At 42.4% G+C, this 20000-nt stretch overlaps 1 protein-coding gene across 2 annotated transcripts in view; it reads right to left on the bottom strand.

The window, feature by feature from the left end:
* unc5db (unc-5 netrin receptor Db) overlaps positions 1–20000 on the bottom strand; it is a 317860-nt gene that overhangs the window by 48956 nt on the left and 248904 nt on the right. For both annotated transcript variants that reach the window (XM_084055775.1, XM_084055776.1), the window contains 2 exons: positions 15251–15628; positions 10523–10607 (listed from right to left, as the gene is read on the bottom strand). In XM_084055775.1, coding sequence (XP_083911901.1) covers positions 10523–10607; positions 15251–15628 — 463 coding nt within the window. The remainder of the gene's footprint in view (positions 1–10522; positions 10608–15250; positions 15629–20000) is intronic.

Below are 20000 nucleotides of genomic sequence, written 5' to 3'. Positions count from 1 at the left end.
ATATTTGGACCAAGAGTTTGAATTAAAAGTAAGGCCTGGAGGTATTCAAAATATCTTGAGCCGGAAAAGATAAAATATTTGAAAAAGGTTAATTAATTAAAGGTTATCTGAGAGAGAATACTGTATACCCTCAGTACAGAGATATTTACATTTGGAGAGGCAGATAAAGTGAATGTATTATTGTCTATCCTAGCAGGGATCAAAGGAGAATTGTTACAGATAGGGGCCAGAGGAGAGTCATCATTATTAGGAAATGTGGCCATATAATTGCATGTGGTAATATAATAACAAACCAAAGTGGTTTTGAAATTGTGACCAAATTCTTAAGAGTATTAACAACAGGGTTAGAGGCGTAGAGTGAGGTAGATAGAGGGAGATTGGAGGTATACGGCAACCATGCAGGGCAGGGAGGTATGTTAAAAAATGTTAAAGGCCATCATGTTTTGGATGATTTAACCCAGGGGTTTTCAACTGATTGTGAACCAGGGACCACCACCCTGATTGAGAATCAACCTGGGGACCACTGTTGTGTTGGGTGAGATTAGAGCTAAGATTAGTGCTTTGCTAACACTTGCTACTGTATGCATTCTATGATACATCCCACTGTTTCTCAACCAGTGCAATTATATTACCACATGCAATTATATGACCACATGTCCTAATAATGATGACTCCATCAGGCAATCCGGTACACTTCCCCTTCTTGAGATTCTAACTCCCTTTTCTGTGGAATGTCTTGCAACTGAAAACTCTGAAACTTCCCAGAAACTGACAATATTGACATGTCAGAGAAAAAAAAATTGACTTCTGATTTAGAAGGCATTTGTAGAATTGGCCTCAGGTCGGAATGACAGTGAAGTCTATAAGCTGCCATTTCTGGTCTCTGTGCACAAAGGAAACAGGCTGTTTTTAAACCACAACATACTGTAGATGCTATAAGTTCAGCTGCTGGTCCTGTTCACCGACCACAGTTTGAACAAGACACTTCACTGACGGACGCCTCTTCAACACAGGTATCTTTTCTTTTACTTTCTTTATCATATAGACATGATTGCTATCTAGAACAGTGGTTTTCAACCAGTGGTCCGGGGACCACCAGTTGTCCTTGAGGGAGAACCAGGGGGTCCCCAGCAAAATGAGTTAATAGCGTCACAATCATTTTTAACCACTTAGCTTTGGCTATTCAAAAATAGCAGATATACAAGCTCATAGTGCGGCACCGAGTGCCGAGAAAAAAGTGTGCATATCTTTGAATATATGTATTTTTTAAAGCGAAAATTAACTGATATCTTTGCTTCTGGGGGTCCCTGGCACAAAACATTTTCAAATGGGGGTCTGCGGCCAAATGTATATCAATTTAGGGGTCCTTGGCATAAAAAGGGTTGAAAACCACTGATATAGAATATAGAGCTTTTTAAAACTTCTTTTAACATAACTAAATATGAATGAATATGAGAAACATTTTAACAATATAAATCTGGTATGGGGGTCCCTGGCACCAAATCATTTCAGTATAATAATACATGGCCTGTTAAAACAAAGCATTAACCTTTCCGTTATTTTAGCAGATCTACAAGCTCGTAGTGCGGCTGTGCTATGGGCTTGTAGATCTGCTATTTTTGAATAGCCAAAGAGTAAAATAATGCTTTTTTTTAGCTCAAATCAAAAGGTGACACAGATGCGTTCCAGGTCTTAATGGATTAATGTTCCTGTCAATCTAACAGTTTGTCAATCTGTAAGTTCTAGCGCTCTGCTTTTTGCATGTATCTCTCTTTCTCTCCATATGAAATGATAACACTTTGCTTAACTCCTGAGAGCACAGGCCACGTTGAATGAAATGCTAGTACACACAAGTCCAATTCCATTTTCAATTGACTATCCATGGGGATTCTGATGAAGATGTCCCTGTTCGTCATTTCCTAAAGCATCTAGCAATAATAAGCAACATTTTAGCTGTATTTTAAATCGCAAGTTCTCCGGGAACTCGGTGGAACTGCAATATACACTATGTGGAAACACTTTCAACCTAATGAAACAAAGAGAACACAGGCAAATCAAAGTAAAGCATCAACTAGACGTCGACAATGCAATTTAGATCCAAGTGGATAGCGGAAATAAAGATTCATCCCGCCGTCCTTTTCCCCCCGAGTTCACATGCCATCTCAGGCTTTGTTCCACAGTACTGTACAAAGACGTGTGCTTCAGCTGGATGGGAGATTATAAATGGTCACATACAGGTATGACTTTGAGAGCAAATGCTTGCCTGTCAGCCGTAAGCGACCTGTCCAGACATGACAGACCAGATAGGTTTGAGCCCTGTGGATAGCTAATGTCTCTGTCCTGAAGGCTGACACATCTCAGACAGGTACAGTAGTCAATGTCACACCAATGGGCTGTTTCAATTCTACTGTCACGGCAGCAGTGGGAGTAGGCTAGTAAGGTGAGAAAGAGTGGGAGCAAGATTATCATATTAGGACTGATTCTCCATTTCAGATGTCCAACCAGGCAGTCTTCAAAGAACTAGTTCTTTGCCGAGAACGTGAACAAGCTCCAGTGGCGTGCACAGACATTTTGAGGGGCAGGTGCTAAAGTAAATTATACTTTTTTTTGTTTACGTGGTCTGCTCTTTTTTCCCTCTACACCTATACCTCTTTGCCAAAAATAGCCGATCTACAAAGTTCTCCTCAGAAAAGGGATGCTAGGTTTCGAGTGGTTATGGTAAAAAGAAAAATATATATTTATCACATAAAGATTTGGCGGACCCCCTGTAGTAACTCTGAGGACCCCCTAGGGGCCCCGGACCCCCTGTTGAAGACCCCTGCTGTAAACTGAAGGGGAAAAAAAACTTTTTTCTTCTTTTTTTCAAAAGGGCACTTCTGGTCAAGAGGGCAAAGGGCAGGTGCTCTAGCATCACCTAGAGTCTATCTGTGCACGTCCCTGGCAAGCTCGTTCACTTTCTGAAACTGTTACGTTCACGCCCCCATCCCCTCCCCCCCGTACACAGGATGGGAGGTCGGGCTGTAGGCGCGACGTAAAAAAAAAACGCTCCCGCGATGGCATTTTTCACTAGAAAATAGAGCTACTGAACGAGAACGTGAACGAATCCTTTTGAAAGAATCATTGCCATGAACGTGAACGAAATCGTTCGTTCACTGAAATTACTGTTTTTTTCCCACCACTATTACCTAGTACCATTTCCTCCACCAGAAGAACACGCACGCAGGCACGCACGCGCGCACTTGTTTGCTTGCTTGCTTGTTTGCTGGCATGCTTGCTAGAAAGTCAATTCGTGGCTTAGATCACATTCACGTTTTAAAAGCACTTCTAAAACAACATATGCTGTCTAGAGTCTAGAGTAACACATCTGACATAATGTGAGCGATGGATTTCCTTTGTGCATGGATGTATATTCCAAACACGGTAGTTTCAAAGTAACGCTACAGTTAATTAAATTTAACGCCGACTACAATCAATTTTTCACTCATTCAAGTACCTCAAAAACGAGTACCTCTCATCATGGTGGTATCCCATTTCTCCCCCCAGGCACTGTTCCTTAGTTAACCCTATAAGACCGGGAACGCATCTGTGTCACTTTTTTATTTGAGCTAAAAAAGCATTATTTTACACTTTGGCTATTCAAAAATAGCAGATCAACAAGCTCATAGCGCGGCACCGAGTGCCGCGCTAAGAGCTTGTAGATCTGCTATTTTTGAAAAATCGTGAAAATGTGTGCAAATCTTTGAATATATATTGTTTTAAAGCGAACATTTTTAACTCAAATCTTTGCTTCTGGGGGTCCCTGGAACTAAACATTTTGAGGGTCAGCGGCCAAATACATATAATTTTGGGGGTCCTTGACATGAAAAAGTTTGAGCACCATTATAGAAACATACGTTTTTTCAGAATACTGTTGGGATCTAGAAGACATTTGTAGAATCGGCTTCAGGTCTTAATGGGTTAAATATTTCACCAACATGTGAGTCCAACGCTCAAAAAACCCTGTCATGTTCCACCACCTCTCTCTCTCATTTGTGATTTTTTTTTGGGGGGGGGAAGGTCTCGCCTTTCTTCTGTGACTTTGTTGAAGCCGAGACGAGCAAATGCGGCGTGACACATCAGAGAGAGAGCCGGGCGGCCTGGTGTTTCTCCGCGGGGTAGGGCAGAGCCCCCCCACCCCCTGGTGAGGGGGGCTCAGTCCATTGCTGGGTCATTGCCCTGCACCGTGATGGGAATACATAATATACGTTATACTACCAAGATGAAAGGCCTCTGGAGACATCTAGCTATTCGCTCCCCCTCTCTCTTCCCCATGGCGGATTGTCCATCAGTGAAAAACACTGCATTCATCACTGCCTCCACCGTTGCTTTAAAGAAGCCACCCGAGGCCGTGACTTGGCTCCTCCAGACTGACACACTGTTGACAACATCTGGTCAGTGTATAACCACATATTGACTCTCCCCTGGAGAAGCAGAGGGGTGAAGGGGAGAAATTGGAGGTTTGACTTTGCCTCCCTCTGAGCCTGACGGCTAAATTAAGCGATATATTGTAGGAACCCTGGGGCGCTCAGCACCAACTTAACTTTCTCCGTAGCACAGATCAAAGGCCTGGACTACCACCTGCAAGACATGTCTCTACGTTCCGTGTATTCATAGTGTGCGTTTAAATGAAAAACCCCTGTGAATGACGCCTAGAGGACTTCCTGTAGAGAGAAGGAGAGTGCTCGCTGTGACCCATCTGTCAGAGAGCCCAGCGGTTAAAAAACACAGGTACGTGGGCAGGGGGTCCGCTGAGAGGATGTACGCGGAGAGGGTCACTGGAATATATATGACATCGTGTCTGTGTGTGAATCTGTGTGTGTGTGTGTGTGCATGGCAAACATTTTGAACATCATGGTCACACGGGTCATTCAGAAACCTCTTCTTTAGAATTCTATTGGGCTGGCCTTATAGGATCAAAAAAGCTACATTTACATTTACACAGAACTTACTTGAGAATAGAATAGTTGTGCTGGACAGTATGTACTTAAGCAATATTACACGATAGCCAATCCTTAGAATCAGTTCACTAAAGAATGTGTTCAAATGATTCGTTCACCAAATCGTTCTGTGCTTGACTGAGCTCTGACTGTGTAAATGACTTCTCCAACTGCCATTGGACTGCGTTGCAGTTGAGTGGAATAGCCATATTGGAAACAAATTGGGCCTCTTCTTACTTCCTTCATAGGTGTTAACAATGATACTAATGAAGGCTCTGTTCCATTCTGGTCAAACAGAGTCAGGGTGCTGATATTGTGCATGCTGACTCACCGGGAACTCTCTGCAACACCAGTGTGTCTCAAAGTGTGAACCAGGTACCCTCATGGTTCCTTGAGGGGGTTCCAAATGGCCCCCTTGCGGGTGTGTAACTCTGAGTGTGTACAAAAGGAAACATGGTTTTGGTTCCATTTGTACACTCTCAGAGTCATGGGGATCCTTGAAATTAAAGGGTTTGAGAACCAATAAAGTGCTACACTACAATGGAACAGAGCCTTCATTAGTATCATTGGTAACACCTGTGAAGGAAGTAAGGATAAGAGGCGCAATTTATTTCCAATATGGCTGCTGTGCATACAGCCTATTCCACTTAACTGCAACGCAGTCATTTCCATCCGGGATCAGAGTTCATCCACTGAGTGAAGACTATTTGAATAGTCCAAAAAATAGCAAATAAAAAACAACCCAAAAAATATCCTGTCTTTTCCTCCATGTTAAACGTCATTGTCATGGGGTCAAAGAATGATGTGAAGGAGAATTCATAAAGCCAACCGCGGTACTAAGAGAATGTGACTGCAGGTTATTTAATTATACAGCGGCGCATGTTATTGACGTGGGTCTGCCTGGTTAAACTATAATGTTCTGATGATGGACCACACAAAACCAATTGTCTCTAGGCTGAGATGACATTTACAGTCAAGTATATACTTAATGTTCTATGTCTGTCTATCACGTATAAGCACAAACACACTCTCTCTCTCTGTCTCTCGGTCTGACGCACGCACGCGCGCGGGCACGCACGCACGCACGCACGCACGCACGCACGCACGCACGCACACACACACACACATACTTATTTCCTATTGGTATGATAGGCAACAGTGGCGTGCACAGACATTTTGAGGGGCAGGTGCTCAAGTAAATTATACTTTTTTTTGTTTACTTGGTCTGCTCTTCTTTCCCTCTACACCTATACCTCTTTGCCAAAAATAGCCGATCTACAAGCCCACAACGCCTCGCAGCGCGAGGCGTTGTGGGCTTGTAGATCTGCTATTTTTGGCTAAAGTTCTCCTCAGAAAAGGGATGCTAGGTTTCGAGTGGTTACGGTAAAAAGAAAAATCATATCACATAAAGATTTGGCGGACCCCCTGTAGTAACTCTGAGGACCCCCTAGGGGTCCCGGACCCCCTGTTGAAGACCCCTACTGTAAACTAAAAAAAAAAAAAAAAAACTGGTCAAGAGGGCAAAGGGCAGGTGCTCTAGCACCACCTAGAGTCTATCTGTGCACGTCCCTGATAGGCAATCTGAACAGGAACACTATGACATGTTGGCAATAGGATTTTGTTTGATTTTGGTCTTGACTTTTTTCCAAATGGCTGGAGCGAGGAATTGTGGGGAACGCAAATGTCCCTTTCATAAAGGACGGTCCAGTGTACCTTATGCTAAAGGAGATAAAGAAAGGAAGCAGTGAAGCGCCTTTCCTTAGCATTTAGAGAATTTGACCAGCTCTTATCCTGTCTGCCTCGTAGATACCGTACATCTGGGTCATTGCACACTGTTAGGAACCATCCTCAGCGAACTAGACTATTCGGATGCACCCTCGCGAAGCCATTCGTTCTTCTTGCTGTCATTTAACCCTTTAAGGCCGCGAAGGGAACGCACGTGTGTCATTTTAAGATTTCTTTGGCTATTCGAAAAGCAGATATACAAGCTCATAGCGCGGCATGAGCTTGTAGATCTGCTATTTTTGAAAAGTCGTGAAAATGTGTGCAAATCTTGAAATATATATTTTTTAAAGCGAACATTTGTTCAATATTTAGTTCCAGGGACCCCCAGAAGCAAAGATTTGAGTTACTAATGTCCGCAAAAATATATATATATATATATATTTGCACACATTTTCATGATTAAAAAAAAAATAGCAGATCTACAAGCTCATAGCGCGGCACTCGGTGGCGCGCTATGAGCTTGTAGATCTGCTATTTTTGAATAGCCCAAAGAAATCTAAAAATGACACACAGATGCTGCGTTCCCGGTCGTAAAGGGTTAACAGAGACACAAACTCCAAGATCAGATTTGGTTCACTGAATGAAATTCGACTCATTCGTTCGCAGGGATACACACAGTCACCGAATGATTTGTTCAGTGAATGAGATCATCAGTCATTTTGTTCACTGACTCGAGTCATTTCGTGTACTTTGCACTTTTAAAAAACGGCAATAAAAATGTTCAATTCAATTCAATATTCAACGTTCAAATCAATGGTTCCACAGGGATACATAAACCTTACGCTGCCTTCCTGGTAGCGACAAAGTGACAGGCTACGAGCCATTTTCAATGGAGGCCGGGCAACATGGAGACACAAACCGTCGTCGCTGCGTGACGAGCTACAAAAGCTACAGAAAGAGTTGAGCTGGCTTCAACTTATTTCACGGCTTCAATGACAGGGAACTGTTCTTTTTAACCCAAGCCTATGTGCATTTTCCTTTATATTTTTCTCGCTTTTTTTTCGATCCCATACACGAACACACGCATGATGACGTCAATGTGCGTGTTGAGCATTTGAGCAACACTTCCAACGGCGACTGGGCAATAGTGTAGCTCATTGGTTCTCAAAGTGGGGTCCGGGGACCCCCAGGGGTACTTGAGGGGGTTCCAGGGGGTCCCCAGCTAAATGATGGATAGGAACCAAATGGACCCTTATGGGTCTGTAACTCTCAGAGTGTACTAAATTAACATAGATTTTACAATATAAACTGGGGTCCCAGCGATATAAATGCCATTACATGGGGGTCCGTAGCCTAATGCATGTCAAACTGGGGGTCCTTGAAATTAAAATGGTTGAGAATCAATGCTAGAGCCGTAAAAATTCTCTTATGGGGGTCCCTGGCTTATCTTTTCAAATGGGGGTCCGCGGGCTAATAATTGTCAATTTGGGGGTCCCTGGCATGAAAAAGTTTGAGAACCACTGGTGTAGCTGACCACTCTTGGTCGTTTAGGAGCTTTTGTCACTGTTAATGTAGACTGAAAGAACGAGTCCAATCGATGGTCTTGAAGGGCGGATCCAAACCCAGCCGCCCGGATTCGTGCGGCGCTTCCTATTGCTTCACCAATCTATGTCCCCGCCTCCCCTCCCCCCTCCCCCTCCCGCTCCCCCCCCCCGGCCTGTGCACGGAGCACGCTGACGTCACCAAATTTAGAGCGACGCCCATCTGCACTCTGATTGGTTAGGAGATAACAAGGTCCTAAGACCATCGTTCCTGCATGGTTCGCCCAGGCTCTTTTGTAACAAAAAAGAAGGCATGGGTTTCCGAGGCTGCTGTTAATGTGACCGCAGCATCACCGCTCACTTAATTCAGCTAACACAGAAAGTCTGTTCAGACCTTCCCTAAAATCCTGTGGCTAGGGCATGGCCACAGAGAACCCCACACATGTCATTTATCAGATTCAGTTGTATAATGTTACAGGTCCAATTCTGTCTGCTCATTGCTTTTGTTTCATCACTTCCAATTTCACTTATTTATCCTGTATCCTGTATGAGTTCTTCGTCCTGTTTGGATCAAATTGGTATCCCAAACTGAACATGTATTTTCTGTTTACTACAGAGCTGGAGAGACCCCTGTTACTGAACAAACACTCTGTAGCAATGATTGGAGTATTTAGCACTTATTTTAAGAAAAAGTTAAAACCCCAGCATGCCTACTGGAACAAGATTATCCTTCAGAAATAGTCAGTATGGGTTATAAGTCAGATCCACCATGTTATTTAAAGCAACAGAAGGGCTGAATCACAAGTCAGCATGTGTTTGCATAGTTTTACAAGAAAAAATCTCAGGCAAGCCTCTGATTGGCTGGATTGTAACAGAAGTCTGTGATTGGCCCGTGGGGGTGGTCTATGGGGGTCAGTGGTTGGTCAATTCATTTATCCGTCACACATTTTGTTGTTGTTGTCTTTGCCTTGACCACCTTTCAATAGTTATGCCCCCTGGTGTTAGATATATCGTCTGGCTACTCTGAGTGTAGCATGGCTGATAATATCATGACAAGCTGTTCATAATAAAGATAAATTCAACTTGGATCACTCATGATCTGGATGGGAATTTATATGTGGGAGATGACCAGGGTTGCCAGATCTGCTTATTATAATTTCCCCGCAAGATTTTATTTGAAAATAGCAGATCTACAAGCTCACAACGCGTCGCATTGCGACGCGTTGTGAGCTTGTAGATCTGCTATTTTCAAATAGCTGATGTATATGTTAAAGTGCTCATGTGGCCCATAGTCGCTTCTTTTGGGCTGGTTGTCCTAGACCTGGCTGCTTGTTTCCCTCACACAATCTGGCAACACTGGAGATGACTATATATTTGACTAGAGTGTAGTTCTATATCAGACTTAGACCCAGCACCCATCGCACGTACGCACACACGCACAAGCACTCACACACATCAATTTGTTTGACGTTAATTCCATGGCAATTACGACGCCAATAACACAGCATATTAAATCTGCAAACTGTATAATCCGTTTCAGCCACGCTTACGAGCAAATCAAAAGCCGAACAGCGAACCAAAGAATTGTTGCCATACTCGACGGTGTAGTTTTAATGAAAGCAATAACACATGAATAAGCAAAAAGGGCTTTCAGATGGAAGCGGTGGTGGAAAAAGTACTCAAATTCTTTACTTAAGTAAAAGTACCAATACTGCAATATAAAAATACTCTGTTACAGGTAAAAGTCCAGAATAAAAAAAATACTTGAGTAAAAGTACAAAAGTATTGGTATCAAAATGTACTTAAAGTACCAAAAGTAAAAGTACGAAATATTTGAAAATAGGCGATCTACAAGCTCACAACGCGTCGCGATGCGACGCGTTGTGAGCTTGTAGATCTGCTATTTTCAAATAGCCTAGGTATAAAATAGGGATAAAAAGTGGTTAATGTATGTTTTATAATATCATAATTTATATCTGAAAAGTAACTAGTAACTAAAGTCTTCAAGTAAATGTAGTGGAGTAAAAGTACAATATTTGCCTCTGAGATGTAGTGGAGTAGAAGTAAAAGTATTTGAAATTGGAAATACTCAAGTAAAGTACAAATACCTCAACATTTTACTTAAGTACAGTACTTAAGTAAATGTACTTAGTTACTTTCCACCACTGGATGGAAGGGGGACAAGAAAAGGAGGCAAAAAGGTGACAGATGATAAGATAGGTGAGTAGTGACAGGTATAGATGGCTTATATGATACTTGGGGGGTAAACTCTCAGCTCACCTCTCCTCTCCCTGATTGATCACCATGTACATCTCCCAGGACATATCTTCTGCCACCGCGCCATGGGGCACCAGCAAGCTGACCCCTGGAAAAACACACAACAAATATGTCAGTACTAGCAACAACTCCCAGAGGCTGACAGCATAGGGCAAAGCTAAGGTCTTATTTAGAAAAAAATAAAAAATAATGAAAAAAAAGTTCTCTCTGATTCCTCTGTATCCTTCCACCGTACCACCGTTCAAAAAGTGTAACAATAACATTAATAAAAAAGAAAACAAACAACAAACATGGTAGTCATAATTTGAATAATGGCACACGTACATTTTTGATATACCGCTGAAAACTGGGGTGAATTCAATTAATCTATTCACGTTTTATAAATCACAACTGTGCTCTGTATTTGTAACCTTAAAAAAAAAAGAAAGTCCTTTGAGAGACAAGAATCAGAAAAACAACCCCAGCACAATCTCTTCTATTCGCTTCTCTTCACTGCTTTTTGATCTCCCCAGCTGGGAGCTGTTGATGCTTGTTGTTCCCTAAACTTTTGCTCATGCAATAGCACTCAAGAAGCGATCACTAACAATATCCCATTAAGACCTGGAACTGTGTCATTTTTAGATTTGAGCTAAAAAGCATTATTTTACACTTTGAGCTATTCAAAAATAGCAGATATACAAGCTCATAGCGCGGCACCGAGTGCCGCGCTATGAGCTTGTAGATCAGCTTTTTTTGAAAAATCGTGAAAATGTGTGCAAATCTTTGACTATATATATTTTTAAAGCGAACATTTTTAACTCAAATCTTTGCTTCTGGGGGTCCCTGGAACAAAATATTTTGGGGGTCCTTGACATGAAAAAGATTGAGCACCACTGATATAGAAACATACGTTTATTCAGAAAACTGTTGAGATTTAGGAGACACGTAGAATCGGCTTCAGGTCTCAATGGGATATACACGCGCACACACACACACACACACACACACACACACACACACACACACACACACACACACACACACACACACACACACACACACACAGCTAACACTTTACAAAGGAAGTTCACAGAAGCAGAGAGGGAGATGTCAGATACAGCATATAAACAAGGTTTGTGGCCAGGTCTTTTTTAGAAAACGGGTATTTTGAATACACAAACGCACATATTCCACATTGCAGTCATGGTGTCAGTGCATTAGCGGTGACGGCTTTGTTGTTACGTCTACCTGACGCAATCAAAGAAAAGGTAAAATGCTGGAAATTGTAGCGAAATATCCACATCCACAACCTGTGTTTTGCTGCAAGTCACAGTCAGTCCAAAGGCCCATCATTAGGGGTCCAAAGCAGCAAAGCTTCAAGAACCCTGTAGTTTTTGTTCTCATTATTTTTCTATTAAAAAAGTGTGGAGACCATGAGACCTAGACACACCAGAATTGCCAGGTGAGTTGCGAATTCAACACACTACATAGAATGACCCTCAATGACCTCAACGTGGTGGTGCCGTAATAATGAAGTTTATATTTTCGCAATTATCTCTAAAAAGAGCTTGGCCTTGAGCCAAACCGCTTTCATCGTTTTAATCTCTCAAGTCATCTGCATCTTTGCTCTCCGCTGGTCTTCTGCTCTACAAATCTTCGACAATCTTTCTCGACATCTCATCAGAAAGCCGCTGGGCAATGCATAGCAATGTGAAACACGTTTTTCACTGAAGGTGATAAGCTTCATCAAATGTTTCTGAAAGTAGATTTAATGCCTCCACAGAGCATCGGCATAGTGATGACCAGGATGAATAGTTTTTTGGGGAGAAAACCAAGAATCTTACTTCTTGTTAATTAAATAAGCATTGCAGATGCTTGGAAGTCCCTCGTCTTTGCTTGCAGCTACGTATTCAAATAAAAAATGAGGTTTTGCGCCGTACAACTCCATGGATTTCTTTCTAAGGAAAATTCCATTCAACTGTTTTGATTAAACACCGCCATGAGATGAAACAAGGGCCACTGTGCAGTGCTGTGAACAGTCGCCAGTTCAAAAGCTTAACCCATTAAGACCGGGAACGCATCTGTGTGTCATTTTTAGATTTCTTTGGCTATTTAAAAATAGCAGATATACAAGCTCATAGCGCGGCACCGAGTGCCGCGATATGAGCTTGTAGATCTGCTATTTTTGAAAAATCATGAGAAGTTGTGCAAATATTTGTTTTTTTTTGTTTTTTGTAAATCAAATCTTTGCTTCTGGGGGTTCCTGGAACTAAATATTTCACAAATGTTCGCTTTAAAAAATATATAATCCAAGATTTTGCCACGATTTTTCAAGATTTTTCAAAAATAGCAGATCTACAATCTTTCTTGTGTATCTGCTATTTTTGAATAGCCCAACGAAATCTAAAGATGACACACAGATGCGTTCCCGCTCTTAATGGGTTAATGATTAGTGGCCAGTGTGGATGCTGTGTGTGAGTGCCGCACTTGACAGGAGTGACTTCAGCACTCACACCTCTCAACCAGAGAGACAAAACTGACTGATTACCCGGCACACTCTTGAGGCAAGCCAAGGGCCCTTGGTACCCCACACACACACACACACACACACACACACACAGGACCCCAGTAGAAGGGGGGGTATGCAAGTGCAACATTGGTTCACATCGGCTGTTGACCTTCCAACAACAACAGGCAGCGGCACTCTCTCACAACAGGCCCTCATCCTAGTTGCCGCGTTTGTGTTGGCGGCCATGGTAAGAATGTGACCTCTGTTTGCCTGAGAGAGAGAGAGAGAGACGCTGAGGTTGCAGAGGAATAACAATCAGCTATAACCTGCATTGGGAACGGCACCGATGGATCCTAGCAACAGTTTTTTACAGCAGATTATAAAGATAGATAGAGCTTCATTAGCCATTATATGTTTTTGCGGCAGCCTTGGTTGCAACTTTAATGAACTTTTAGACGGCAGTGGATATAGTCGGAAATGTGACCTCATAATTGAGTTCTGCTTTAACTCTATAAGACCGGGAACGCATCTGTGTGTCATTTTTAGATTTCTTTAGGCTATTCAAAAATAGCAGATATACAAGCTCATAGCGTGGCACCGAGTGCCGCACTATGAGCTTGTAGATCTGCTATTTTTGAAAAATCATGAAAAGTTGTGCAAATATTTGATTTTTTTTTTTTTTTTGCGGACATTTGTAAATCAAATCTTTGCTTCTGGGGGTTCCTGGAACTAAATATTTTACAAATGTTCGCTTAAAAAAATATGTAATCCAAGATTTTGCCACAAATTTTCACGATTTTTCAAAAATAGCAGATCTACAAGCTCATAGCGCGGCACTCTGTGCCGCGCTATGAGCTTGTAGATCTGCTATTTTTGAATAGCCGAAGAAATCTAAAAATCACACACAGATGCGTTCCCGGTCTTAATGGGTTAATTAGGCATTCCCAAAGTTTCACACATTTGTGTGCTGCCAACCTTGGGTTTTCTCTACAGTTCAGACTTTCATCTACGGTTTGTGGTTAAATAATTCCTCTCATTCCGCATCCTTCCTGCAGCTGTTCTTCATTAGTAGCACAGTCACTGCAGGGTACTTCTATGTCAAATGGAACTGAACAGGCATCTTGTAGCACACGTCTCTAATTAGACCCTCCAGAAAAACGCAGCCAAATATCCTTGATTATGCCGGCTAAAATCCTTGATTTTGCGATGGAATATCCGGGGTTCTTATGTGATTTTATGCTGTGAAATTGTGGGAAGTTGCGAAATATGCGAATTGTTGCGAAGTATTTCGCATATATTATGCGATGTGATGCACATATTTTGCGATATTATATGCGAAATATGTGCTTCAAAGCACTTTACAATATGAATTACATTCACACACACAAGGCATCATCCTGCTCATTGGGAGCAGTTAAGGGGTTAAGTGTCTCGCTTCGACATCGATACTAACCCAGGGGATTGAACCGGGAACCTTCCGATTTCCAAGCAGCTCTGCATTTTTCTCATATACAGTATATTATATATCTTTCTTCTACACAGGAAAATCCTGTTTTGTTAAATAATCGTTTAACTGAACATGTAAACTAAACCCATTAAGACCGGGAACGCATCGGTGTCATTTTAAGAATTCTTTGGCTATTCAAAAAAATTAAAAATAAGTTGTGTTTTTTTTTTTAGCAAATTGTTAACTCAAATCTTTGTTTCTGGGGATTCTACAAATGTCTTCTAAATCCTAACAGTTTTTGTTTTCTTTAACTTACAGTATGTTGCTATAATCAGTGTTTCTCAAACTTATTTCATGTCAAGGACCACCCAAAATGATCTGTATTTGGCCGCGGCCCCGCCCATCTCAAAATATTTTGTTTCAGGGACCCCCAGAAGCAAAGATTTGAGTTCAAAATGTATATATTCAAAGATTTGCACACATTTTCACGATTTCTTTTTTCTTGTTTTTAGCAGATATACAAGCTCATAGTGCGGCACAGAGTGCTATGAGCCTGTAGATCTGCAATTTTTTGAAAAAGAATCTTGAAAATGTGTGCAAATCTTTGAGTATACATTTTTAATTTCCAATTCATTTCTAAAGAATTTTAGATTTCTCAAGCCAAATAAATCTAAAAACACAGATGCTTTCCCGGTCTTAATGGATTAATCAACACTCTGGATTTCAATGTGTTTATTCTGTATTGTATTGTGTAATGTCGTGTCATTGTGCTATTAAGGTGCTTAACGAGCTTCACCTGTGTTGGGCACCACCAGCCGCCCCCCGGGGTGTCCGAACTTGCCCGTGGTCCTCAGCTGTTCTTTGGCTGCGGGGGTGCTGAAGGGCCCGTTGGGGGTCAGCAGGCCCTTCTTGCGGCGGTCCACAGTGGTGGCGGTGCTGCAACAGTCTCGCCCCATCCCCCGCGGGAACGTCTCTGGCAGTGAGGGCGGGGCCTTGGCGTGGAACTCCGCCCCCCGCTCGGCCACACCTAGTGAAACCATAAAGGAGCTCTCAACTTTGACCTTGATGTCTGGCAGGGGGTCAAAGGTGTCCTGGAAGCAGAGGGGCGTGGTGTACGTCCGGCCCACTGTTAAGTCTGAAGGCTGGATGGCTGAGTTGAGGAGAAGAGGGTTGCCTGTGGAGACGGGAGAGATGATAACAGCCATACAGTCATCCTGCTATACAAGCCCCCCACTAACAACTGTGGAACCTTGTATCTCCATATTATTATTTTTTCTTCTGATGTTTTTTCGTAAATAAACTTTATTTATATTGCACCTTTTTAACCCATTAAGGTCTGAGGTTCCGATTCTACAAAATGTCTTCTAAATCTTAAAGGTTTTTGAAAAAACTTATGTTGCCAAATGCTATGTCAGTGGTTCTGAAACTTTTTCATGTGAAGGACCCCAAAATGTATATGTATTTCGCAGACCCCCATCTCAAAATATTTTGTTCCAGGGACCCCCAAAAGCAAAGATTTGAGTTACAAAATGTTTGCTTTAAAAATATATATATTCAAAGATTTGCACACATTTTCTCGATTTTTCAAAAATAGCAGATCTACAAGCTCATAGCGCGGCACTCGGTGCCGCGCTATGAGCTTATATATCTGCTATTTTTGAATAGCCAAAGTGTACAAAATCGAACCCTGATTACACGGCTGAACAGTGCAATATCCCTGCGTAAACCACCAACCCCAACCAACCTCCCCAAAAAGCATCCCTGGCACCGGGAATGTTCATTTGTTTCGCTGACCAACAAAGTTATAATTCATCATCGGTATAATAACATCCAAAGTAATTCACCCAGCACAGCACCTCCATCACACTGGATGCTCCACATCAGAGGTTCACACACACCGGTGACCAACCTTCAACTGCAGCTGAAAACAGCACGTCTTGGCAAAGTGACCAGTGGCGAGGGAGGATGGAGAGGGAAGGGGCACAACCTGGACAGGAGGTCCAGGGCTTGGAGCCACAGTCAGCATGTTGAATTTAATTAACCCGTTAAGACCGGGAACGCAATCTGTGTAATTTTTTTAGACTTCTTTGGGGCTGTTCAAAAATAGCAGATCTACAAGCTCGTAGCACGGCACTCAGTGCCACCTGGAACGCTTCTGTGTCATTTTTTGATGACACAGCTAAAAATCATTATTATACACTTTGGCTATTCAAAAATAGCAGATATACAAGCTCATAGCGCGGCACCGAGTGCCGCGCTAAGAGCTTGTAGATCTGCTATTTTTGAAAAATCTTGATCATTTTGTGCAAATCTTTGAATATATTCAAAAAATATATATATATATATATTTTTATATATATAAAAAAAAAATATATATATATTTTTTAAAGCGAACATTTGTAATTCAAATCTTTGCTTCTGGGAGTCCGTGGAACTAAAATATTTCACAAATGTTCGCTGTAAGAATATATAATTTAAAGGATTTGCACACGTTTTCACGATTTTTCAAAAATAGCAGATCTACAAGTTTATAGCCGCGCTATGAGCTTATTGCGATATTATCTGCTATTTTTTGAATAGCCCAAAGAAAGAACTCTAAAACGACACCCTGGATTGAACGGGTTAACCAGCTTGATCTCCATAATCCATCTGCTGGATGGCGTCTCTCCCCTGCTATACATGCAAAGTCCTTTTTTTTCTCTCGCTGAAGGACAGGAGGTGGGGGTGGTGACGGTGGTGGTGCTCGGGGGGGGGGGGGGGGGGGCACAAGGGGTGGAGGAGGTGACTGCCCTGTAAACGAACAGGAGCGAGTCCTTCAGCAGAATCCCAAAGTGGTAGCCACAACAACACAGGGTGGGGGGAGGGGGGGACGGGGGGGACGTGCTGGGAGTGTTGGTGTTTGTGTTTAGTTCTCCTTCAGCGAACCGTTTTAGACAACTCACCCCAAACAAGAAGGAACAAACCGACAAGGGGGGCGGCAAAACTCCCGCCCTCCGCATCGATCTGGCAGACTCCGCCGACACCCCCTAGTCGACGGCCTGCTGCCCTCGCCGCCGCCACGCGCCAGACCGTGCGCGCCGCCGGTGTGCCAAGATAACGGTGGAGTCACAGAGTCCTTGCCGCCCCAGCTGTTGCCTGGTGAGGGGCCACGAGGCGGGAGGCTAATGTTGTTTTATTTTTAGGGGAATCGTTAATTACAAACGGGACAGAGCGTGTGTGTGTGTGATGTCGAGCATTTTGAGTGGGGTGGGGCACAGGCCGCTCGTGTGTGTCTCTTGTGTACACGTAGCGTGTGTAATAATGTGTGTTTTTTCCCCCTTTTCTGTATCGTTTGTCTCTCTGCACGGTAGTGGTAATAATGGTAATATCGTTGCTGTCATGGCAGAAACCTTGTATCTCCATATTTCAAACTTTTTTTTTTCTTTTTGGAAACGAATGTCCTACTTCGTCATAAGAGTGTCACCCCAAAAGTAGTGAATATAGCCGATCTACAAGCTCACAACGCGTCGCAATGTGACGCGTCGTGGGATTGTTGATCGGCTATTTTCATTTTCTATTTCACGATTTTTTTAAAAAATAGCCAAAGTGTAAAATAATGCTTTTTTAGCTCAATTCAAGAAGTGACACAGATGCGTTCCAGGTCTTAATGGGTTAAAAGTTTTTTAAAATAATAATAAAAAAGGAACGTTTTTTGGACATACCAGGTTTCCCCCCCGACAGCGTCGATATTACCTCGTTATTTGTTTCTGATTTGTATTTACCACATGAACCCTAGCATCCCTATTCTGGCATTCTGGGGCCAAGTATAGACCCCTGGGGGGCCACGGTCAACAAAGAATAATGGGTTTAAGTGGGTAAGTGTATGAATAAAAGTAATCAATTTAAAAATTGATAAAAATGTGTTTATGTACCGAGTAGAACCCCTGGGGAACTCTACACCTGCAGGTATACCTATAGTGGACATCACTGCCCTATGGGTGGACATCCATGCAGTCATGGCTGATATTTTCATCCCCCCCGCCCTTTCTCCTCCCCTCCTCCCTTCTTCTCTACCTCCCCTCCGGTCCGCAGGAGGAATAATCTGATTATTACTTGAGTGTGCATCTTTAACCCCTTAAGACCGGGAACGCATCTGTGTGTCATGTTTAGATTTCGTTGAGCTATTCAAAAATAGCAGATCTACAAGCTCATAGCGCGGCACCTAGTGCCGCGCTATGAGCTTGTATATCTGCTATTTTTTGAAAAATCTTGAACATTTTGTGCAAATCTTTGAATATATATATTTTTCAAAGGGAACATTTTTGACTCAAATCTTTGCTCCTGGAACAACATATTTTGAGATGGGGGTCCGTGGCCAAATACATATCATTTTGGGGGTCCTTTACATTAAAAAGTTTGAGAACCACTGATTTTCCTGTTTTAACTGTTGGGATTTAGAAGACATTTGTAGAATCCCCCAGAAGCAAAGATTTGAGTTACAAATGTTCACTTTAAAAATATATATATTCAAAATATTTGCACACATTTTCAAGATTTTTCAAAAAAATAGCAAATCTACAAGCTCATAGCGCGGCACTCTGTGCCGCGCTATGAGCTTGTAGATCTGCTATTTTTGAATAGCCCAAAGAAAAAAAAAAGAAAAAATGACACAGATGCGTTCCCGGTCTTAAAGGGTTAAGAATGGTTGCCGCGTTGAAATGGAAAGGCAGCAGTATGGCAGAGGATGTGGAGAAGTTAATGAAATGGTCTTCAGGTTGAATACCTTGAGGGATGGGTTTGGAATTGGGGCTTCTGATTAAAAATCACTCAGAAGCAGAGATAATGTGGCGAGACAGGGTCAGGGCCAAACGCTCATTCGCTCATCCTCTCTTCGCCTTCATGGCGTTACTACTCCGGGCGGCAAGAAGAGGAGACGGCGGGCTGAAAGTGTTAAAGGGGCTACACCATGAATTTAAAAAATATATATTATCTATAAATATTGCCCCCTAATACGTTTTAAACAGGTTGTAAGCCTAAAAAACATCCAGATATTTTTTCTCACAATCTGACTGTCTGTCATTCCAAGCTTTTTCAGCTGCAATACCAAAACGTCCTATTGGGCAGGGGGGAGCTACTGAGCAATTCTGTCTGGCCATCATCAATGCAAAATCAGGGCAAGTGACATCACTTGCCCTGCCATTCTGAAATGGCTTGTTCAGACACGCCCATTCAGGAAATCCATGAAATGAGCATGAATGACTGAATGTTAAAAAAAAATATTTTTTGGGGTACAAGAGACACTGGGGAGCCCAAAAAATACTAAAAACCTAAAAAAAAATGAAATTCATGGTGTAGCCCCTTTAAAGAAGCATCTTATGAGCACCGGCGAGGCTTTTTTTTTTTCTTTCTTTTCTTTCCCAAGGAGATTATTAGGCGTGGAGACTGGAGAGGTACTGATTGGCAATTATGTACACGTTAAACAGGTGGGGGGGGGGGGTTTTCTCTCCCTGGAGAAAATGCATCTCTCCCTTCTCGCCGTTTGTTTACAAAGCACATGATGATAACAA

Source organism: Gymnoscopelus microlampas (assembly GCF_963454915.1).
Source record: "Gymnoscopelus microlampas genome assembly, chromosome: 4".
Lineage (NCBI taxonomy): Eukaryota > Metazoa > Chordata > Actinopteri > Myctophiformes > Myctophidae > Gymnoscopelus > Gymnoscopelus microlampas.
Note: the sequence above shows the minus strand (reverse complement) of the source record. Positions and strands in the feature narration are given on the sequence as shown.